Source organism: Etheostoma cragini, chromosome 24 (genome assembly GCF_013103735.1).
Source record: "Etheostoma cragini isolate CJK2018 chromosome 24, CSU_Ecrag_1.0, whole genome shotgun sequence".
NCBI lineage: Eukaryota > Metazoa > Chordata > Actinopteri > Perciformes > Percidae > Etheostoma > Etheostoma cragini.
Genome location: NC_048430.1, coordinates 8,700,824 through 8,716,733, shown reverse-complemented (window position 1 = coordinate 8,716,733; position 15,910 = coordinate 8,700,824). Strand labels below are relative to the sequence as shown.

The 15,910-nt window shown below is 42.4% G+C and overlaps 1 protein-coding gene across 24 annotated transcripts in view; it reads right to left on the bottom strand.

The window, feature by feature from the left end:
- The window catches only part of LOC117939369 (protein unc-80 homolog), a 52,307-nt gene that overhangs the window by 11,680 nt on the left and 24,717 nt on the right, over positions 1-15,910 (bottom strand). For 14 of the 24 annotated variants that reach the window (XM_034864651.1, XM_034864656.1, XM_034864653.1 and 11 more), the window contains 30 exons: positions 15,637-15,845; positions 14,126-14,232; positions 13,572-13,725; positions 12,422-12,594; positions 11,989-12,201; positions 11,755-11,890; positions 10,829-10,962; positions 10,557-10,734; positions 10,240-10,479; positions 10,006-10,103; positions 9,714-9,917; positions 9,522-9,629; positions 8,851-8,989; positions 8,211-8,392; positions 7,904-8,035; positions 5,569-5,755; positions 5,311-5,442; positions 5,073-5,216; positions 4,766-4,866; positions 4,434-4,520; positions 4,150-4,333; positions 3,713-3,807; positions 2,935-3,024; positions 2,641-2,742; positions 2,299-2,479; positions 1,950-2,215; positions 1,228-1,362; positions 530-668; positions 360-456; positions 78-248 (listed from right to left, as the gene is read on the bottom strand). In XM_034864651.1, coding sequence (XP_034720542.1) covers positions 78-248; positions 360-456; positions 530-668; positions 1,228-1,362; positions 1,950-2,215; positions 2,299-2,479; positions 2,641-2,742; positions 2,935-3,024; positions 3,713-3,807; positions 4,150-4,333; positions 4,434-4,520; positions 4,766-4,866; positions 5,073-5,216; positions 5,311-5,442; positions 5,569-5,755; positions 7,904-8,035; positions 8,211-8,392; positions 8,851-8,989; positions 9,522-9,629; positions 9,714-9,917; positions 10,006-10,103; positions 10,240-10,479; positions 10,557-10,734; positions 10,829-10,962; positions 11,755-11,890; positions 11,989-12,201; positions 12,422-12,594; positions 13,572-13,725; positions 14,126-14,232; positions 15,637-15,845 — 4,518 coding nt within the window. The remainder of the gene's footprint in view (positions 1-77; positions 249-359; positions 457-529; positions 669-1,227; positions 1,363-1,949; positions 2,216-2,298; positions 2,480-2,640; positions 2,743-2,934; positions 3,025-3,712; positions 3,808-4,149; positions 4,334-4,433; positions 4,521-4,765; positions 4,867-5,072; positions 5,217-5,310; positions 5,443-5,568; positions 5,756-7,903; positions 8,036-8,210; positions 8,393-8,850; positions 8,990-9,521; positions 9,630-9,713; positions 9,918-10,005; positions 10,104-10,239; positions 10,480-10,556; positions 10,735-10,828; positions 10,963-11,754; positions 11,891-11,988; positions 12,202-12,421; positions 12,595-13,571; positions 13,726-14,125; positions 14,233-15,636; positions 15,846-15,910) is intronic. The other 10 variants (XM_034864655.1, XM_034864668.1, XM_034864675.1 and 7 more) reach the window with 5 other exon arrangements.

Sequence of the window (15,910 nt, the reverse complement as noted above, 5' to 3'; positions counted from 1 at the left end):
AGGACGTCACAGCCTTATGCACAAATGCACATTGCATTGTTTTGTTGTAATTCTCGTTGCATGGGTCTAAGTCAGACCTTGTGAGGGTCTCTGAGCTGTAGAGGAGGGCCTGCAGGGATGTGGCCAGAGCAGCGATGGCTGCTATCTCATCCCTGGCAGCCGATGCCGACTCCATTGTAATTGTATTGCTCTTTAACTTTTGGAGGTGGCAGGGGACCAAGGCTTCCAGCACCATCAGCATCTGGAGACTGGAGAGATACATGCAGACAATTAGAGAACAGAATACAATCACTGTGGAAAAGATGCAAATACGAGAAGAGAGGAAGAATCCTGAATGCCTCCTCGATCTGCTTCCATACCTCCTGAAGGATTCAGGGGCGTAGGCAACCACGGTGACACACAGTTTGATGGCCTCGCTGATGGAAAAGGCCAAGTCCTCATTACCATAACAAAAATCTGAAACAAAATAGTAGAGCTTTCCATAAATAATGAAGGTATATAATTTAAATAAAAGACAAACAATATGTACCTAGAGATCGTAGAGGTTTCTCAGCCTTAACCAGCTCCAGAGCATCCAGGGCATCCTGGGTCTCACCCTCCAGAGAGACCAGCAGGTCAAACAGACACTGAGCTGACACTCCTTTGGACAAGCCAGTGCTGGTGCTTGTCTGGGATGGGAAATGAAGACAGTGAAATTCACAAATCACAGGCATCCCAAAATGTAAAAAACATGCCTTTATGTGTGTATTAAAGTAGCTACAAGGAACCTTTAAATGTTTCTGAAATCTTTCAATCTGATGATCATAAATGACCCGTAACAGACTTACAGTAAAAAGAAGGCTTTTTTATAAAGTTTAATGCCTTTGTCCTGGTCCGACTTTTCTCATGAAGTCACACAACGACTTAAGGCAGGCAGACCCCTGTACTTGGGTAAAGCGCTCTTGGGTTTCATGAAAGGAGCTATATAAATCTAAGTTATCTTCTTCTTCTTATTATTATTATAATAACAACAAACTCTTGCTAATGCTTTGGCCCATGAGTCATCGGGTGTCACAGCTCACGATACATCCAAAGTAGGCTAAGTAACCATATGAACACTTTTGTCCGATGGGGTTGCTAGAATCAACACAACCTAAAAGTTCCTCGTCGCCACTTTAAAAATGCACACACGAAACTCAAACTATCCATGAATTAGAATCTGTGCATGTTTGTACTCAGTAGTCTTACTGTGAATTCCAGCAACGGAGCCACACTGGCAAACAGCTGCAGGGTGAAGGGTTTGCGGTGGAGGATGTAAAACTGCCGGCAACAGAATTCAATGCCCTGCCTGAGTAAAGGGTCGCTCTCATAGTCAGCATAGACCTGTCATGACAAAACAGAGAGGACACTGTTAGCAAGGTATGTAATCATGTAATCATGTATGGTGTCTGAAAAATAATGAAATTGTTAATTAGTAGTGCTGTCAAACAATTCAAATATTTAATCGCGATTAATTGCATTAATGTCATGGTGAACTCGTAATTATTCGCAATTAATCGTATATTTTTATCTATTCTAAATGTCCCTCTATCTCTTTTTGTCCCAGTGCTTTTTCTCCTTTTAATGCTCTTAATGGAAAAGTGTATCGTATTGCTTTGTTGCAATGTTTTTTTATCAAAAACTACACTAGCATATAGCCTACTGTAGTGTTCAATTTCGCACGTGACGCTCTCATTTGGAGCAAATAATCTCTTACACAAGATCGAGTGTGGTGTTGCAGTTTTTCTACCATTACTAGTGTAAAATACTACAAAGTTTAAGAGCCAAAAAGAACGTTAATCCAGCGATGAAAGAATTGACGCCGTTAAAATGGGTTTGCGTTAACAAGTTTAAGTTTGTAAGTTATACAAGTTGTATAGTGTCTCTTATTAAACATTTTAACAGTATAAAGCACAGCAGGCGGCATGTACCTGCAGCATGGTTGGCAGGATCCACTGGTAACCGCTCAGGGAGAACAGGTGGTTGAAGTGAACAGCGGTGTTGATGGCGGTGGCTGTGTACTGCCTGAGGAGGGCGCTGTCCTCTGGGTGCAGAAGCAGAGCCCCGTTGAAAACGTTAAGGAAAAGCATCATCTCATCGCCCCACGGGTACTCACTGGGCATGCCTAGAAACATTTCCTCCAGCAGTTTGATCCAAAGCACCTTGTGGAGGGTGTCCAATCCAAACAGCTCCTTGCCTGGGATGTTGGGGGTAAAGAGTCTAAGCATGTAATGTGAAGTAGAATGAAGCGCCTAATGATACAGTTGGAGTCTGTCTCACCTTGTGGCTCATTGACCAGTGAGAACTCTGCATCGATGGCAGTTCGTGGGAAGGATGGCAGACGAAGGAGGTCTTCCTGCAGCAGGGAAACGTGGGATTGCTTGTGCACAGCTGGCATGTGTTGTGTGAGGGAGATGAGGAAGAGGACCCGGCCAACTTCCTCTAGTTTACGGGAAAACACCTAGAAAAGGAACAAAGAAGTATAAAGAAATGAGAAAAAAAGAGGGCCCTCTGACCATGTTACCCCTCTGTTCTCTATTTCTAAAGGGTGTTGATTTAATGTTGCGGACTTATTTCAATAGAGACAATACATAATAGTTGAATATAAAAAATCTTCCACACCTGTTTCTGGATAAGCTCCTGTCCTTTCTCAGGCAGCATGTGGACCAGGTTGAGCTGAGGAGAGACTGATCTCCGGAAGGGGTAGATGTCTCTTACATATGTCTGGAGTAGGTAGAAAGCAACATTTAATTAGAGAGTGGACAAGAAATGAAGAAGAGCAAGTCCAGCTTTCTGGAAATCCTTCTCTGCTAACAACTTTTACCTACAACACATATATACACCGTATGTATGTATGTATATGCCATCTTCAATAACTAGCTACCCCAAAACAAACTTAAAACCTAATTTACCTACCTTGCTGTAATGGATAAGGTTCCATCGTTTGTCCATGAGGAAGTAGTGTGCTGATCTGGCCTCGGGAATGTTGAAGAATTCCAAGCATTCCTGGTTTGGGGGAGACAATACCATCTTCTCTAAGTTTACTTCAGTCAAACCAATTCTTACACATTGATACATCAATACTAAAAATGAAGCATTGCGTAAGTTCTGGCAGGTTGCAGAGTCCCTATTCTCTCAGCTCACAGCAGACAGTTCCAGCACACCAGCTGATGGCTCATCTGATTCCCTCTTTTGATTAGATTTCCAAATAGAGCACACACATTTAAACTGCAATTCCCAGGCTACCTTGCTGCATCTCTGCTGGCGCTTGCAACCCACCTCCACCCCAGCTCCTCCTTTCAAATGTATGTCTGATTAACCCTTTGGGGATCCTGCACGGTTGCTCTCCCAGCTTAAGGCCTTCCATGTAAGAATATAGAAGGGATGGGGGGGGGGGGGGGGGGGGGGGGGTGCTCGCCCTGCCTCAGGCGCAATGCGAAGGCCTAGAGAAGGCCTCAGACCCGGGTCATCCCGCCAAATACAAATTGCAGATGAACTAATCTATTCTGACAAAGTGGTCCTGACTGAAATCTAATAATATCATAACATATGACTCAAATGGGTACTTTTACTTTTGACATTTGAAGTACATTAATATTTGAATGCAGGATTTGTGATGAAGTGTTTTTACATTGTTGAACTGGTACTTAAAGTAAAGGATCAGAGTACTTTTCCCCACAGCTGCTGTCCCTACCTTGAGCAGGGCTTCAAACTGAGTATCTTCATGGACTGGAAGCTGTGTTGGGATGTCACATTCGTTCTGCCCATGCACCACCAGAGTTTTGGTTCCTGCACCAACCCCGCAAAAGGAAATATTTCACAATTTCTGCCTTTTTAAGTCAACAGTTTGATATAATTTCATAGGCTACATGAGGTTCAGTGACCAGAAATTCCCAAAACAGTGGTAATAAGTTGTGTACAGTGGTGGTTGTGAGTGTGTGTGTGTATATGTGTGTGTGTGTGTGTGTGTTTGTGTGTGTGTGTGTGTGTGTGTGTGTGTGTGTGTGTGTGTGGGGGGGGTCATCAAAACCGTCAAACAATGGTATAAAACATTGAAAAAGAACATTGAAAAGTGACAAAGACATAAAAGTAAAGAAGAAAAATAAGTGACAAAAACATCAGTAATATCACCTGGCATGGATGCGGTGACCAGCAGTTTGACCTCACACTGCTCCTTCTTCATGGTCTGCTTGAGGTCCTTAAAGAAGAGCCCCTCCACATAGCCGACCACCTCCCACAGGAAGGTCAGCGTGGCCGAGATGGCGTCCATTCCCCACTCACACGGAGTCCGGACAAAATACATGATAAGTCCCACCTAGAAGGAGAGAATTTTTGAGAGAAATGATGGTCAACTGAGAGTTAAAAGTGTATTGAGGATTTTTTTTAAAGATATGAGAAAAGTATTATTTGTTCACCAAGTAGTTGAAGAGGATATGAGAGGTCTGGGCCGGCAGATCTCCAATGTTGAGCAGGAGCTTCCTCAGCATGTACATCAGCTCATCCTGCCATAACCACACATGCAAATTGTTATTATTATTATTAAACTTTATTGTCATTGTACATGTCACAAGTATATAGCAACGTCATGTAGAAATGTAGCCTCTAATCACAAGTGCTTTAAGCAGTGATTAAATAACATATGCTTCAGTTTATACAGAATACAAGTCGTGTCACATTTCCCAGTTTAAGCCAATGTAACTGAGAAGAAAAGCCACTTCAGATTCAAATATTGGGTGTGTTCACTCACCTGTCGGTTGCTCACTGTTAGTTTTTCCAAGAAGTGGCGGAGAACCAGGGCCGGATCTTCAATCAGACAGTTCCATAGGATTTGTTGGGCAACAGCACTTACTAAAGACACATTGAAGGAAATATTTTGCATATACAGTGTGTGGCCCGCGCAATAGTTGATGCAAGTGCATCTTCTGCAGACTAATTGATGACATAATGCAGAGAGATCATATCAATAAATCTATTTTCCGATAGTGTGTTAATAAAATATTTAACTGAGTAAAATCTCTTTTTTAACCAATGAATCTAAAGCAAATGCCACCTACCAGCCACGCCATCCTCTCGAACCTCCCCGTCCTCCATGAGGTGCACTATTGGTAGGACTGCAGCACAGATGCATGCTGGGAAGACGGCTTGGGGTGGCTGTAACATGTGGTGAGTAGGAGTGTGTTCTGTTGTGTTCTCTTCATCTGGCAAAAAACGAAGGAAGATAAGTTTAACGTTAAAAATGAGCAAGCAAAAGAGGTTTTGATAAAAGGTTCCCTTTGTCCCGTGTTTTTGTACCTTCAGCGCTGGCCAATGAGCGGACAGACCACACAGAGCCCCGACGGAAAGAGTAGTTCCTGTGGGAGTTACTGGAGGCGCAGGATGGGCTGACAGACAGACGGCGTGATGCCAGGTTCACAACTTCTTCTGCTGGCGGGATAAATGCCCAACATGATCAGTACAGACACAGGAACAACAACATGCTATCAGGACACAGCTGTGACTTTTGTATTCCTGTGTAATATATGCTTGTGTTCCTGGTACTTGTAGCCCCACCTTCTTCCTCCTGCTCAGGCGGGGGGCTGCATGTGGGCTCGTAGCAGGACTCCTGAGCCACGGGGATGGCCGTGATGATGCTGGCCTCGCGGCCCAGACGTCGCTTCTCTTCCTCCTGCTGCAGGTTCTTTAGGATGTGCTCGGCTCGCTGGTGGGAGCGCGACACGGCCCGTGCTGAGAAGGATTTCTGCAAAGGGTGGGATGTAGGGTGGTGTTGGATCAAACAGCACAGAGGTAGAACAGCGGGTGCAGACATACAGGAGGTTCAAAATGGGGTAGTGCAAAAATTTATACAAAATTGACAGTTTAAAATCTTTCGGGAACGTGTGTGCACAGCTATTCTAGGCTCAAGGTTACATCTGAGGAGCATTTTGTAATGTAAAATGACCGGACAACACATTAATACAGTAACTCTCCTCCAGCAAATTGATCTCATGCTCTAATGCTATCCTGAGCATCATGAATAACACTGTTGAAGTATTGAATAGGAAAAATATCAATCAAGACAAATTGTGACACAAATATATGTAACCAGACTGGAATTTGGAGAATTCACTGTATCTTGTGTACAGTAAATGCTTCACAGCATTCACACGAGTGCTCATACACATCCAAATAGGCTGAACACATACACAGCAAAGTCATCCAATGACCATGCATAAACAGCACAACACACACAAAATGTCTGAATGTCCGATGCATGCTGTTATTTTTGTTGTTGTCTTACAATCAGAGCAAGTGCTAGTACTGTTTTTGAGTGTGGGTTTGTATCACTGATCAAGATGCAAATATTTGAAATGACCCATGAAACTACCCCAGCTTCTGATCAATGAATCAAAAAAAAAAAAAAAATACAGCTCCCAATGGTCTAAAAACACATTTTCCCTCCTGTCATTAATGATCTGAGGTAACAAAATGCATCAGCACAAACATCCGGACAGAAATACCAACTTACTATGGTATGGACTGACTGAATTAATGAGGAGTACTAAAAACAAAGACAGTCGATAGATAAATTATAGAACAGGTGCTCGCAGGTCGTCATCAAAATCTATTAAACATATTTTGATAAACATGCTTTTTAACAAAAAAAAGACAAGAAAGTAAAAGGAAACACCAAGAAATCTGTTTTTACTACTTTGAATGACCACTCTAACCTTAAAAAGATATTACATACAGTATACTTTTTCTTGAATTAGCAGATTTCTTGGTGCAGTTGTCCACATTACACTTGCATAGCACAACAAATGTATTTTAAAGCAGTCTAATATGCATTGTATGTGCTTTAGGTACATTGTGGGGTTAAGCAGGACTCAATCCAAAATGAGTGTCAAAATAAAATACATACTATTAAAAACTGACTTTTTTTACAGGTCATGAAAATGTAAAGTGACAGTTCACCTTGATTCAAAAACACGTTTTCTTGCCCCTAGTTGTATCTAACAATGCTGTTTTGATTTAGTTTGACTGGATGTTGTGGTATCCGTCTGTTAGATGTCTGCCTACACCTCCAATATGATGGAGGTAACTGTGCATTTCTGTTAAAGAGTCCAAAGTTATGCTATGGCACAAAGCTTAGAGTGAAATGCTAACGTCATTGCTGTCACAATGACAACAAGCTGATATTTAGTAATGTTTACCATGTTCACCATCTTAGTTTAGCATGCTACTATGCTAACTACTACTACAACTGACTAGCACGAAATGCTAAGCACAGCTGAGGCTGCTTGGAAAGTCATAAGTTTTGCAGATAAACCAAAGTTAAATGTAACCATTATCAGGTCGAAACAATTGACTTAGGAATAGTTGTGTTGTGACAACCTTAGCAAAAGTCAGGGGATCGTACACCCCAGCAGGAATAATCTTCTGAAAACCATGAATGTTTGTACAACATTTCACAGCAATCCATGTTATCCATTTACAAAAAACACTAAAATAAATACTTGCATGGATAAAAAGAACAGCAATGGGTCTCGCCAGGCACAGTGTCCCCTAGTACTCTGAATAATCTGGATCTCTCAAAAACCTGGTCAAAATATATGGAAGCAATCTGCATGGCTAGAGACCAATAGGTAAGTTATAAAATATGTTATTTTTAGGTGAACAGACCCTTTAATTTTCATTAAATCTAAAACAACCTGACTACGCAAACAACCATAACCAAAGGAGGTTATGATTTACATGACATTCATTTAGTACAAATTAAAAGGGATTCAAAAATATGTGCCTACATTTTAATACTACTAAAAATACAATGTTATGGCAATTGTTGTAAGTGTTTGTTACAAAGCGGTAAATATATATGCAAGCAACTTGAACAGGGGCTCAGACTTACAGACTGGTCTTCATTGATTGGGTCCTGGACGCTGCCTGTGTTCTGGGGCACCCAGGGGGGGTCGAATATGGGGACACAGGGCATGCCCAGTATAGGAGATGGCAGAGTGAAATTGATGCTGGGTGGAGGGATCTGAAACAAAAGATAAATACAGTACAACATGGGTCAAAGTAGTTTTGTGGACAATATGTTTTTTATATATTATAAGCAGAGCAAACTGTGCCGGCATAGAGTCTTGTAAGAACCAATTATTAACCCTTCTGGACTACTTTTTTAGGAATTGGAAACACAACTTTCTGTTTTGTACCTTAAAGATCTGCTGGGCTCCTTCCTCCATGCGAGGCCACACCTGGTAGCGGAAACGCCACAGTGTGTAAAACTTCAGGATGGAGTTAATGCGCTGGCAGGCCTCCTGGTGCTGGAACTCTGCCATCATCATTTCGGTCACCGCGTCAGGGACCTTTACCGCACACAGAAGGAACATGGCAGCTGGAGGGGATTCAGAGAGGGTGGAGGTGGGAGAAATGAGGAGAGGCAGAAATGAAAAAAAAGCAAAAGGGAGTGAAGAAGGCAAGAGTAAGGACACAACAAGGAGGCAGATATGGAAAGGGCAGGAAAGTAGAAGGTAAAATGTGGTTGAAACCAAAAGAAAGGATGTCAAAAAAGGTCACAATGTGGAAATAGGATGAAAGGAGGTTTATTATGAGGTAAAGCAAAATAAAATGGGAAGAAAGGATTTTTAAAGATGGGGAAAAATGTCAGAATATAAAGTATTTGAATCTCTAGAACAAAACACTGCGTACACTATGAGAGTAAAGCTAACTTCAGTAAATTAAAATACTTCATGTATCATATCATAATCTACAATCATGGAAAACTCTGAAGGGCAGAACAACCTACAGAAGAGACCCACAGATCACTGATGCACAGCCTGATGGGTGACTCACCAGCAGCAGCGGCCATATGTTCATCCACACTGAGCAAGAGTTCCCAGGCTGCAGGCTGGATGTCTCCATACATATCGTCAGTCAGGATGGGAGCTGCCTTGATCAGCAGCGAAAGTGGGGCCGGTGACAGGCTCATCACCTGAAAAACATAATAAAGACAATCTGATTAACAGCAGTTTTTTTATGGGTAGGTATTTTAGCACCATTCTTGAAATTTCCTTGCGGCTTCATCCATCATTTTGATAAGACAATCAGAATAATTAACCCTCCTGTTGTCCCCGGGTTAAATTTGCCCCTTTAAAAAATCTCTATATCTGAGATATGGGTTTCTTTTAAACCAAATTACCACAAAAAAAATGCATTGGGATTCATGCAACGCTCTTTGCAAATACAATTGATCACTTTCATTCCTGTACGTTCCTCTGATCTTAACTATTAGTCAAAATAATTCATAATTTCTGCTTTTTTAACTCAAATATTAGGTATAATTCTATATAAACTAAGGTTATTTACCATAAATTCCAAAAGATAGTGTAAAACTAGAGGTAGTAATGTGGTGTTAGTGAAAACAAAACAAAAAGTCTGAAAAATGTATAAAAATGTCAAATCTTTGTCAGTTTTTGACCCTGGAGGACAACACAAGGGTTAACTCTCTAACAAAACCACTTCACCTGGGTGCGGATGTACTTGAGCATGCCTGTATCCTTCTTCCCTTCTGTGTTGGTGTCATTGGGTCTTCTCTTCATGGACGGAGTCCTCAGGCAAGACTTGTCAGAACACTAAAGGTATGTAAACTTACATAAACCACAGCGAAAACCACAGTTTAAAACAGGATGGTTGGATGGATAGTTGGTGGAACCCACCTCTTTACTCTTCTTGGCACGTGCCCCAATGTTACCAGAGGATGCGCTGTCCTCTCTCAAGCTGTCCACCGTCTCGCCGTACACAAGCTTGATGGCGCGGACCAGACGGGCACAGGAGCGGCTGTGGTGCTGGTAGCAGCGTGGGTGGCAGAAATCTATATGGGTGCAGATGAAACTCTGCTGGTTGCAAAGCAGGATCATAATCTGAGCAAAGAGAGAGCAGAGGGGGGGGAGTCAGTGTGTGGGAAGGAAAACACCAACACCACATGCACACATACACTTCCACACATACATGGAGCCAGGACATGTTGCGGTGATAGTTGTCCTCTGCTCCTCCTGAGCCCTGGCCCTCTGGTTCTATGCTGGGTTCACTGGTGCTAAAGGGACTGCCTGCAACAGGAAGCAAGAAAAAAATATCATAGGGAAAATATATTTATGTCCAATATAGCTTTTGTTTCTATGGATGTACAGATGCTAAGTGCTGATGAAATGAAATGATGTCACTATTGTGTTGTCCATGTCTTACCTATGTCAGTAACAGTGTCCCGGCTTTGTGTTTGGGAGAGCAGACCTTCTTCGTTCTCTGACTCGGAGTCCTGCCGGGGCATCTTGGTGCTCTTGAGGCTCCCAGCTCGGCGTATAGAGGACAGAGAGCCACCTTTCTTGATGCGAAAACTGCGGGCCCCTTTGATCTGAAGGAGCCGGGAGCCTCCGATACGAATCTTACGGATGGGTGCTGGAGGAGAGGGAAGTGGGCCGAGATTATCTGAATTATTCATAATGATAAGCAGACAGGGCGGTAACAAACCAAATGGCCTTACTCTGTACATCATCCGATCTCACCTTGAACTTCCTGCGGCTTCTTCTCCTCGCAAGTGGTGTCAGACTTCAGCGTGTGGCTGCTGCTGTTAAGCGAATCGTGTCCGTCCTCGTCATCAAGGATGCCTGCAAAGCTGATCTTCCTCTCATAGCGATGGCGACCATGGTCCGGGTCCAGACGCATGCGGCAGCTGTCCAGATCCTACAGCCAACATGTGAACAGGTATTACATGTTTCCAATCCATTTTATGTTGTGTATTTATTCAATTTTTTGCACAAAAGATATGACTACTGACCACGAGAGGTTCAGCACGTGGGCGTGGTAAGCAGGGAAAGGTCTCTCGTAGGAAAGTGGTAATTTCCAACAACAGCTGACAGGCAGCCATCTTTAGAGCAAAGGGGCAGCCACATTTCGTAGGATTGACTGTGTCTTAAAAATAAAACAATGTGGTTAGAGAACGTTACTTGAAATGTTTTTTTAGCACAAAATCTTAACTCAAGGTCCACTTTCGAGCTTTATCCACAGCTTCCTTGTCTTCTTGTCTAAGTCCCATACTAAAGTTCACAAACAGTGCTGCTCATGAGTGTGGGAAACCATGCTTAAGTTGACTAAAAAGAGGAATAAAAAAAATCTTCTTTTGGAAATTGATCTTATTGGCTTAATTACAAAAAGAGTAAAAATCCGACCTTTAAGAAAGGGAACTTTATCAGGATGTTTAGTATCCTGATCCATGAAATAACTGGCCTTCAATAATAAAAATCAGCCTGCCTCTGAGGGAATTTAACATAGGGGGGTGTATACTTATGCCCCTTGTATTTTAAGGAAGAACATTTATTCATACATTATTCATTCACAAAGAAATTTGGTGCCCTTAAAGGTTGTATGGTTCCTAATTTTTTAATTAAGGCATTAAGATCAATTTTCAAAAGATGATTTTTTATTCCTCTTTTTAGTCAACTTAAGCATGGTTCCTCTAGTCATGAGCAGCACAGTAATGATAACTGAGGAAGACTGAGATGTGGTTGGAAGTACCAGAAAAAGCTAATAAGTGGATTTAGTTTGTCACAAATGATTGCACTTGGACAAAGCTGACACCAAATTTATGCAACGTCTAAAACGTGTTTAAATTAATTTGCAAATCCTGTAAAAAAACTAATATTCATAAAACCAAAAATCCACCAAAGATGTGCAGTTGAGGCATTAAACACTCTTCTGACTCACTGTCGTCTAAATAGTCCTCTTCCTCGTCTTCTTTTCTCATTCTTCGTTTGGTCTCTTCATCAAAAATGTAACCCAGGATGTTGGCAGGGCTCTCGCTGTCCGAGTGACAGAGTTCGCTGAGCCTTGTGCCGATTGCCTGAGCAGATAAAATACATAAAGAAAAACATTCTTAAACGTAACAATTTTTTGCATTTTAACCCCAAGATAAATAACAGGCGAAAAAATTTCACTCACGTCTCCCCACTGGCAGAAATGCTTGGCAGCGTTCCACTGCAGTTTCTGGTTTCTTTTGTTGCCCACAATAGGTGATCGGCCCCTGGACAGGCCTCTCTTGGTGATATTAACGTGGTGGCCTTTCATCCACTCTGGCCAGTTACCACGGTTACAGCGATGGACAAATCGGGCGCATTCGAGAAAGAGGGACGCCCGGGCCACGACTGGAGCTTCCTGGAAGAACCAAAACGTGGGTAGAGATTTTTATGTCAGCGATTACAAAATAAAAGGAGTGAATATGATGTGTATTCTGTTTTTAAAAGCACCTTTTACAATAATAAGTTAGAAAGTGCTTCGCAAAAGTCACATTGTTCTTATCAAGAACAAAAGACAGCAAAAAGAAGAAGCAACAAGAAAACAGTTAAACTGTAAAATAAAAAAAGTTAATTAATACCAGGTCCAGTGCAGCGGCAAGGATGGAGGCGTCAGGTATGGTTCCTGGCTCGCAGCAGTTCAACAGGAACTGGAAGCGTTTCATGCCTTGGCGAATGGCGCCCAAGTTCACCACGTTCTTGTTCTTCATGGCTTCCTGACTGGCTGCTAGTCGCTCTTGAAAACCATGGGGTCCTGGAGGAGAGCATGCAAAAAGGAGAAGAGAAGAGAAGAGAAAACAAGTGAAGAGATTGCTGTTGAAAAAAAAAAGCATATCTTGGTGTAAACTGACGGTTGAACATACTGTACATATAGACATTGCATGACGCAACATCTCCATCCATGACATTCAACAAGAAGCACTGACGAATGAAGCTGAGTGAGAGATGGACACACAGCCATCGGCAGTGGTTACACTTGGATTTCATTTAACGATCTCAAGAGACACAAAAAATGATTACAAAAAAAATGCAGGCCATTTTAACGTCTCTTATACAATATATTTATTATAATGGGACCAAATCAATCACAATGAGATGACAAGTGTAACCAGAGCCTTACAGAAGAAAGCTGTATGTGGACCATAAGGTTACATCACTTCGCTGAAACTCAGGCATTGGAAAATACCACCAGACATCACCACAGAAGAGACAAAGAGCACTGACAGCGTCATGCTTGCCTTAGCACAGAGACACGCTCTACGGTAGAAAGATGGTTTCATAGATATGAGTTACTCCCACACACCTCTTTTCCTCTCTTTCCACCAGTAAGTGAAAGAAAGGGGGACGGGCGGGGGCGAGGGGGGCATTGTTGAAGAAAACAGGACGTGCATAGTTAGAAAGAAGGGAATATAGAACTGGTAATAAAACACACAGTTATGCCAATATCTCTGGAAAAAACAGAGTGTATTTTTTTTACAAAATAGACACTGATGGGTTGAAAAAAATACATTGAGGACAACAGAGTGTGGCAGGCAGCTATTGGCCGAGCTGACATGGAGAATGGCGGACGGAAGAACTTGCAGAAGAGAAGAGACCACGACTTGCGAGGCGAGACAGGACACGACAACACACGGACAAACAAAGGCAGGGACAGAAAGAGAGAGAGAAAAATAGACAAAGGTTGATGTGGCGTGGGTGGGCATGGGGCGCCCCAGGGTGGGGGAGGTCTACCATCTTTCTCTTCTGTGTGGTGAAGCTTGGATGGATTCCTCCTGCCAGACCTCCATTTACCGAGCCGCTTGAAGAAATTTTCCTCCTCGTCCCTGGCATACTCCGGCTCCGCCACGCCCCCTTCAGACAACTTCACCGCACTGGTGAACTTCACCTAAGACACATAAACACGCACACAAAATAGATCCATGCTCAGACAGGAAATACTAAACATGTAAACATGCTTTTGATGTATTTGCTCAAAATGAACTGAACTTATATAGCAACTGTCGTACAAACATATCATACAAAAAATAAAAAAACTAGTACAAAAAATAAATCCCATTTTACAACAATAAAAATAGCAACAATAAAATGTCAAAAATCTATGAATAAAAGTCAATAAAATGAACACCAGGGATAACTTTAGTTAAAACAACCATAATAATGCTAACATGAGTTATATGGGGGTGCGTGTAGATGATTCAGACAATTGCAACCGGCTATGTTAGCACCCGGTGTTGTTAAGTGGACAGTGTTATGGTTGCTGTCAACCCCCCCTCCTCCCCCCTGACCTTTGAACTCTGACGTATGAAGGAGAGTCGATCCACGGAGCTGATATCCAGCAGGTCCTCAACGCCGTCGGTCAGTCCAGAAAGAGAGGAACGCTTCAGCCAGTTGCCTGGGGCGTGAATCCAAAAAAAGGTGCATGAACAACACTGCAGAACGTAGGGGTGTAACGTCACACCCGGGTTGTACACACTGGGTTACGACGGCAGTTACACACGCATACACACACACACTCACAGAAAGAGAAGGGCAGCGCATTCCCTCAGTCATTGTACAGTCACATACATTTAACTCACAAGATATCCAGACTGAGGTTCATTCAAAAATTAAACAAAAAGGTACAAAAGCATAATAATAATGCTGTTTAAAAGAAGAGTCAGACAAAAAGACCTTGGACGAGTGGTATTTGCAGATATTCTTGTAAAGTATGTTCTGTTGACATAAAAGATTTTCAATGACTGAAAATCACTAAGTATTTTCTTTTAATATAATTTCATATGTTGCTTTTAGCTTAGCTGTGCGGTTGGCTGTTATAGTGTTTGCCTTGGTTGGGCAGTATGTGGCAGAGAAAAAATCTGTACCCTTCATCCATCTGATAAAATTTGCAAATACAATTTGACCCAGGCCTGTAACACTGTGCACATTGGGAGAGATGACCAACACAAACGGACATGACACAAATACTGCATAAAGAAGGTTCCACATCCACATACGTAAGACAGAGAGTGTGAGTGGTAGGCGAGCAGTCCCACGGCATGCTAAGGCACAAAAGGAACACAAGACAGACCAAAGAGATGAAGTGACTCGGCCTCGCGGCAGGCAGTGTTCCAATGGTGGACATACAAAACAGATCATGTTAGAGGGAATTCCAAGGTGACAGCTGAGAAAGCAAATACAATGAGATGGTCATGGAAATGTGTACTGTTACCAGATCTGATATGAAAAAGAATGATTTGGAACAGGCACTGGAATCATTTAAATATTTGTCTGTTTTTTTGTTTTTTTTATTTAAATCACTTGAGGCTGATGTTGCATTAAAGTGCCCATATTATGCTCATTTTAGGGCTCCCAGTTGGGGTTCAAACCAAGTCATGACCGAAAGAACAAGATCCAGGGTACAAGCGTCCGAAATGGGTTTCCTCAGGAGGGGGGCTGGCGTCTCCCCTAGAGATGGGGTGAGAAGCTCAGTCATCCGAGAGGAGCTCGGAGTAGAGCCAGTAGAAACCATATCTCACTCAAAACAGCATGGATAGAAGAAATGTGGCATAATATGGGCACTCTAACGGAAAAATATGGATAATTAATACAAATCATAGTCGTGTTTAGATTTTAAACTATGGAGATTGATCTAATTGACATTGTGCTAAATTAAATGATTTTTTTGTGCCCAATCCCAAAAATATGACCTCCCCAAAATAAAATACTACCCTTGAAAACCTTTTCCTGACAGTCATAATTCTGGTCTCCTCTGAAAGGTAACTAGTTAAAAGATTTGTTGCATGATTTATGCTCCTACCTATTGGGAGCTTTAGTTTTTTGCGAAGTGAAATGCGACGGGATCTGGAACGGGAGCGGCGGTCCGTCGTGGTGCCAGAGTGGGCGGTGGTACACTCCGAGGTGTCCTGTTCTGATTGGCTGCTGGTGTCACTGGCGGCACTTTGCGACTTGAACATCTTCCTCCAAAAGTCCTTCCGGCCCAGCAGAGCACCCGGGATCTGTTCGTCACTGTAAGTACAGAGAGCAAGGGGATGTTTAGAACATTGACCTGTTCATTATTGAAAGGGGGGGGG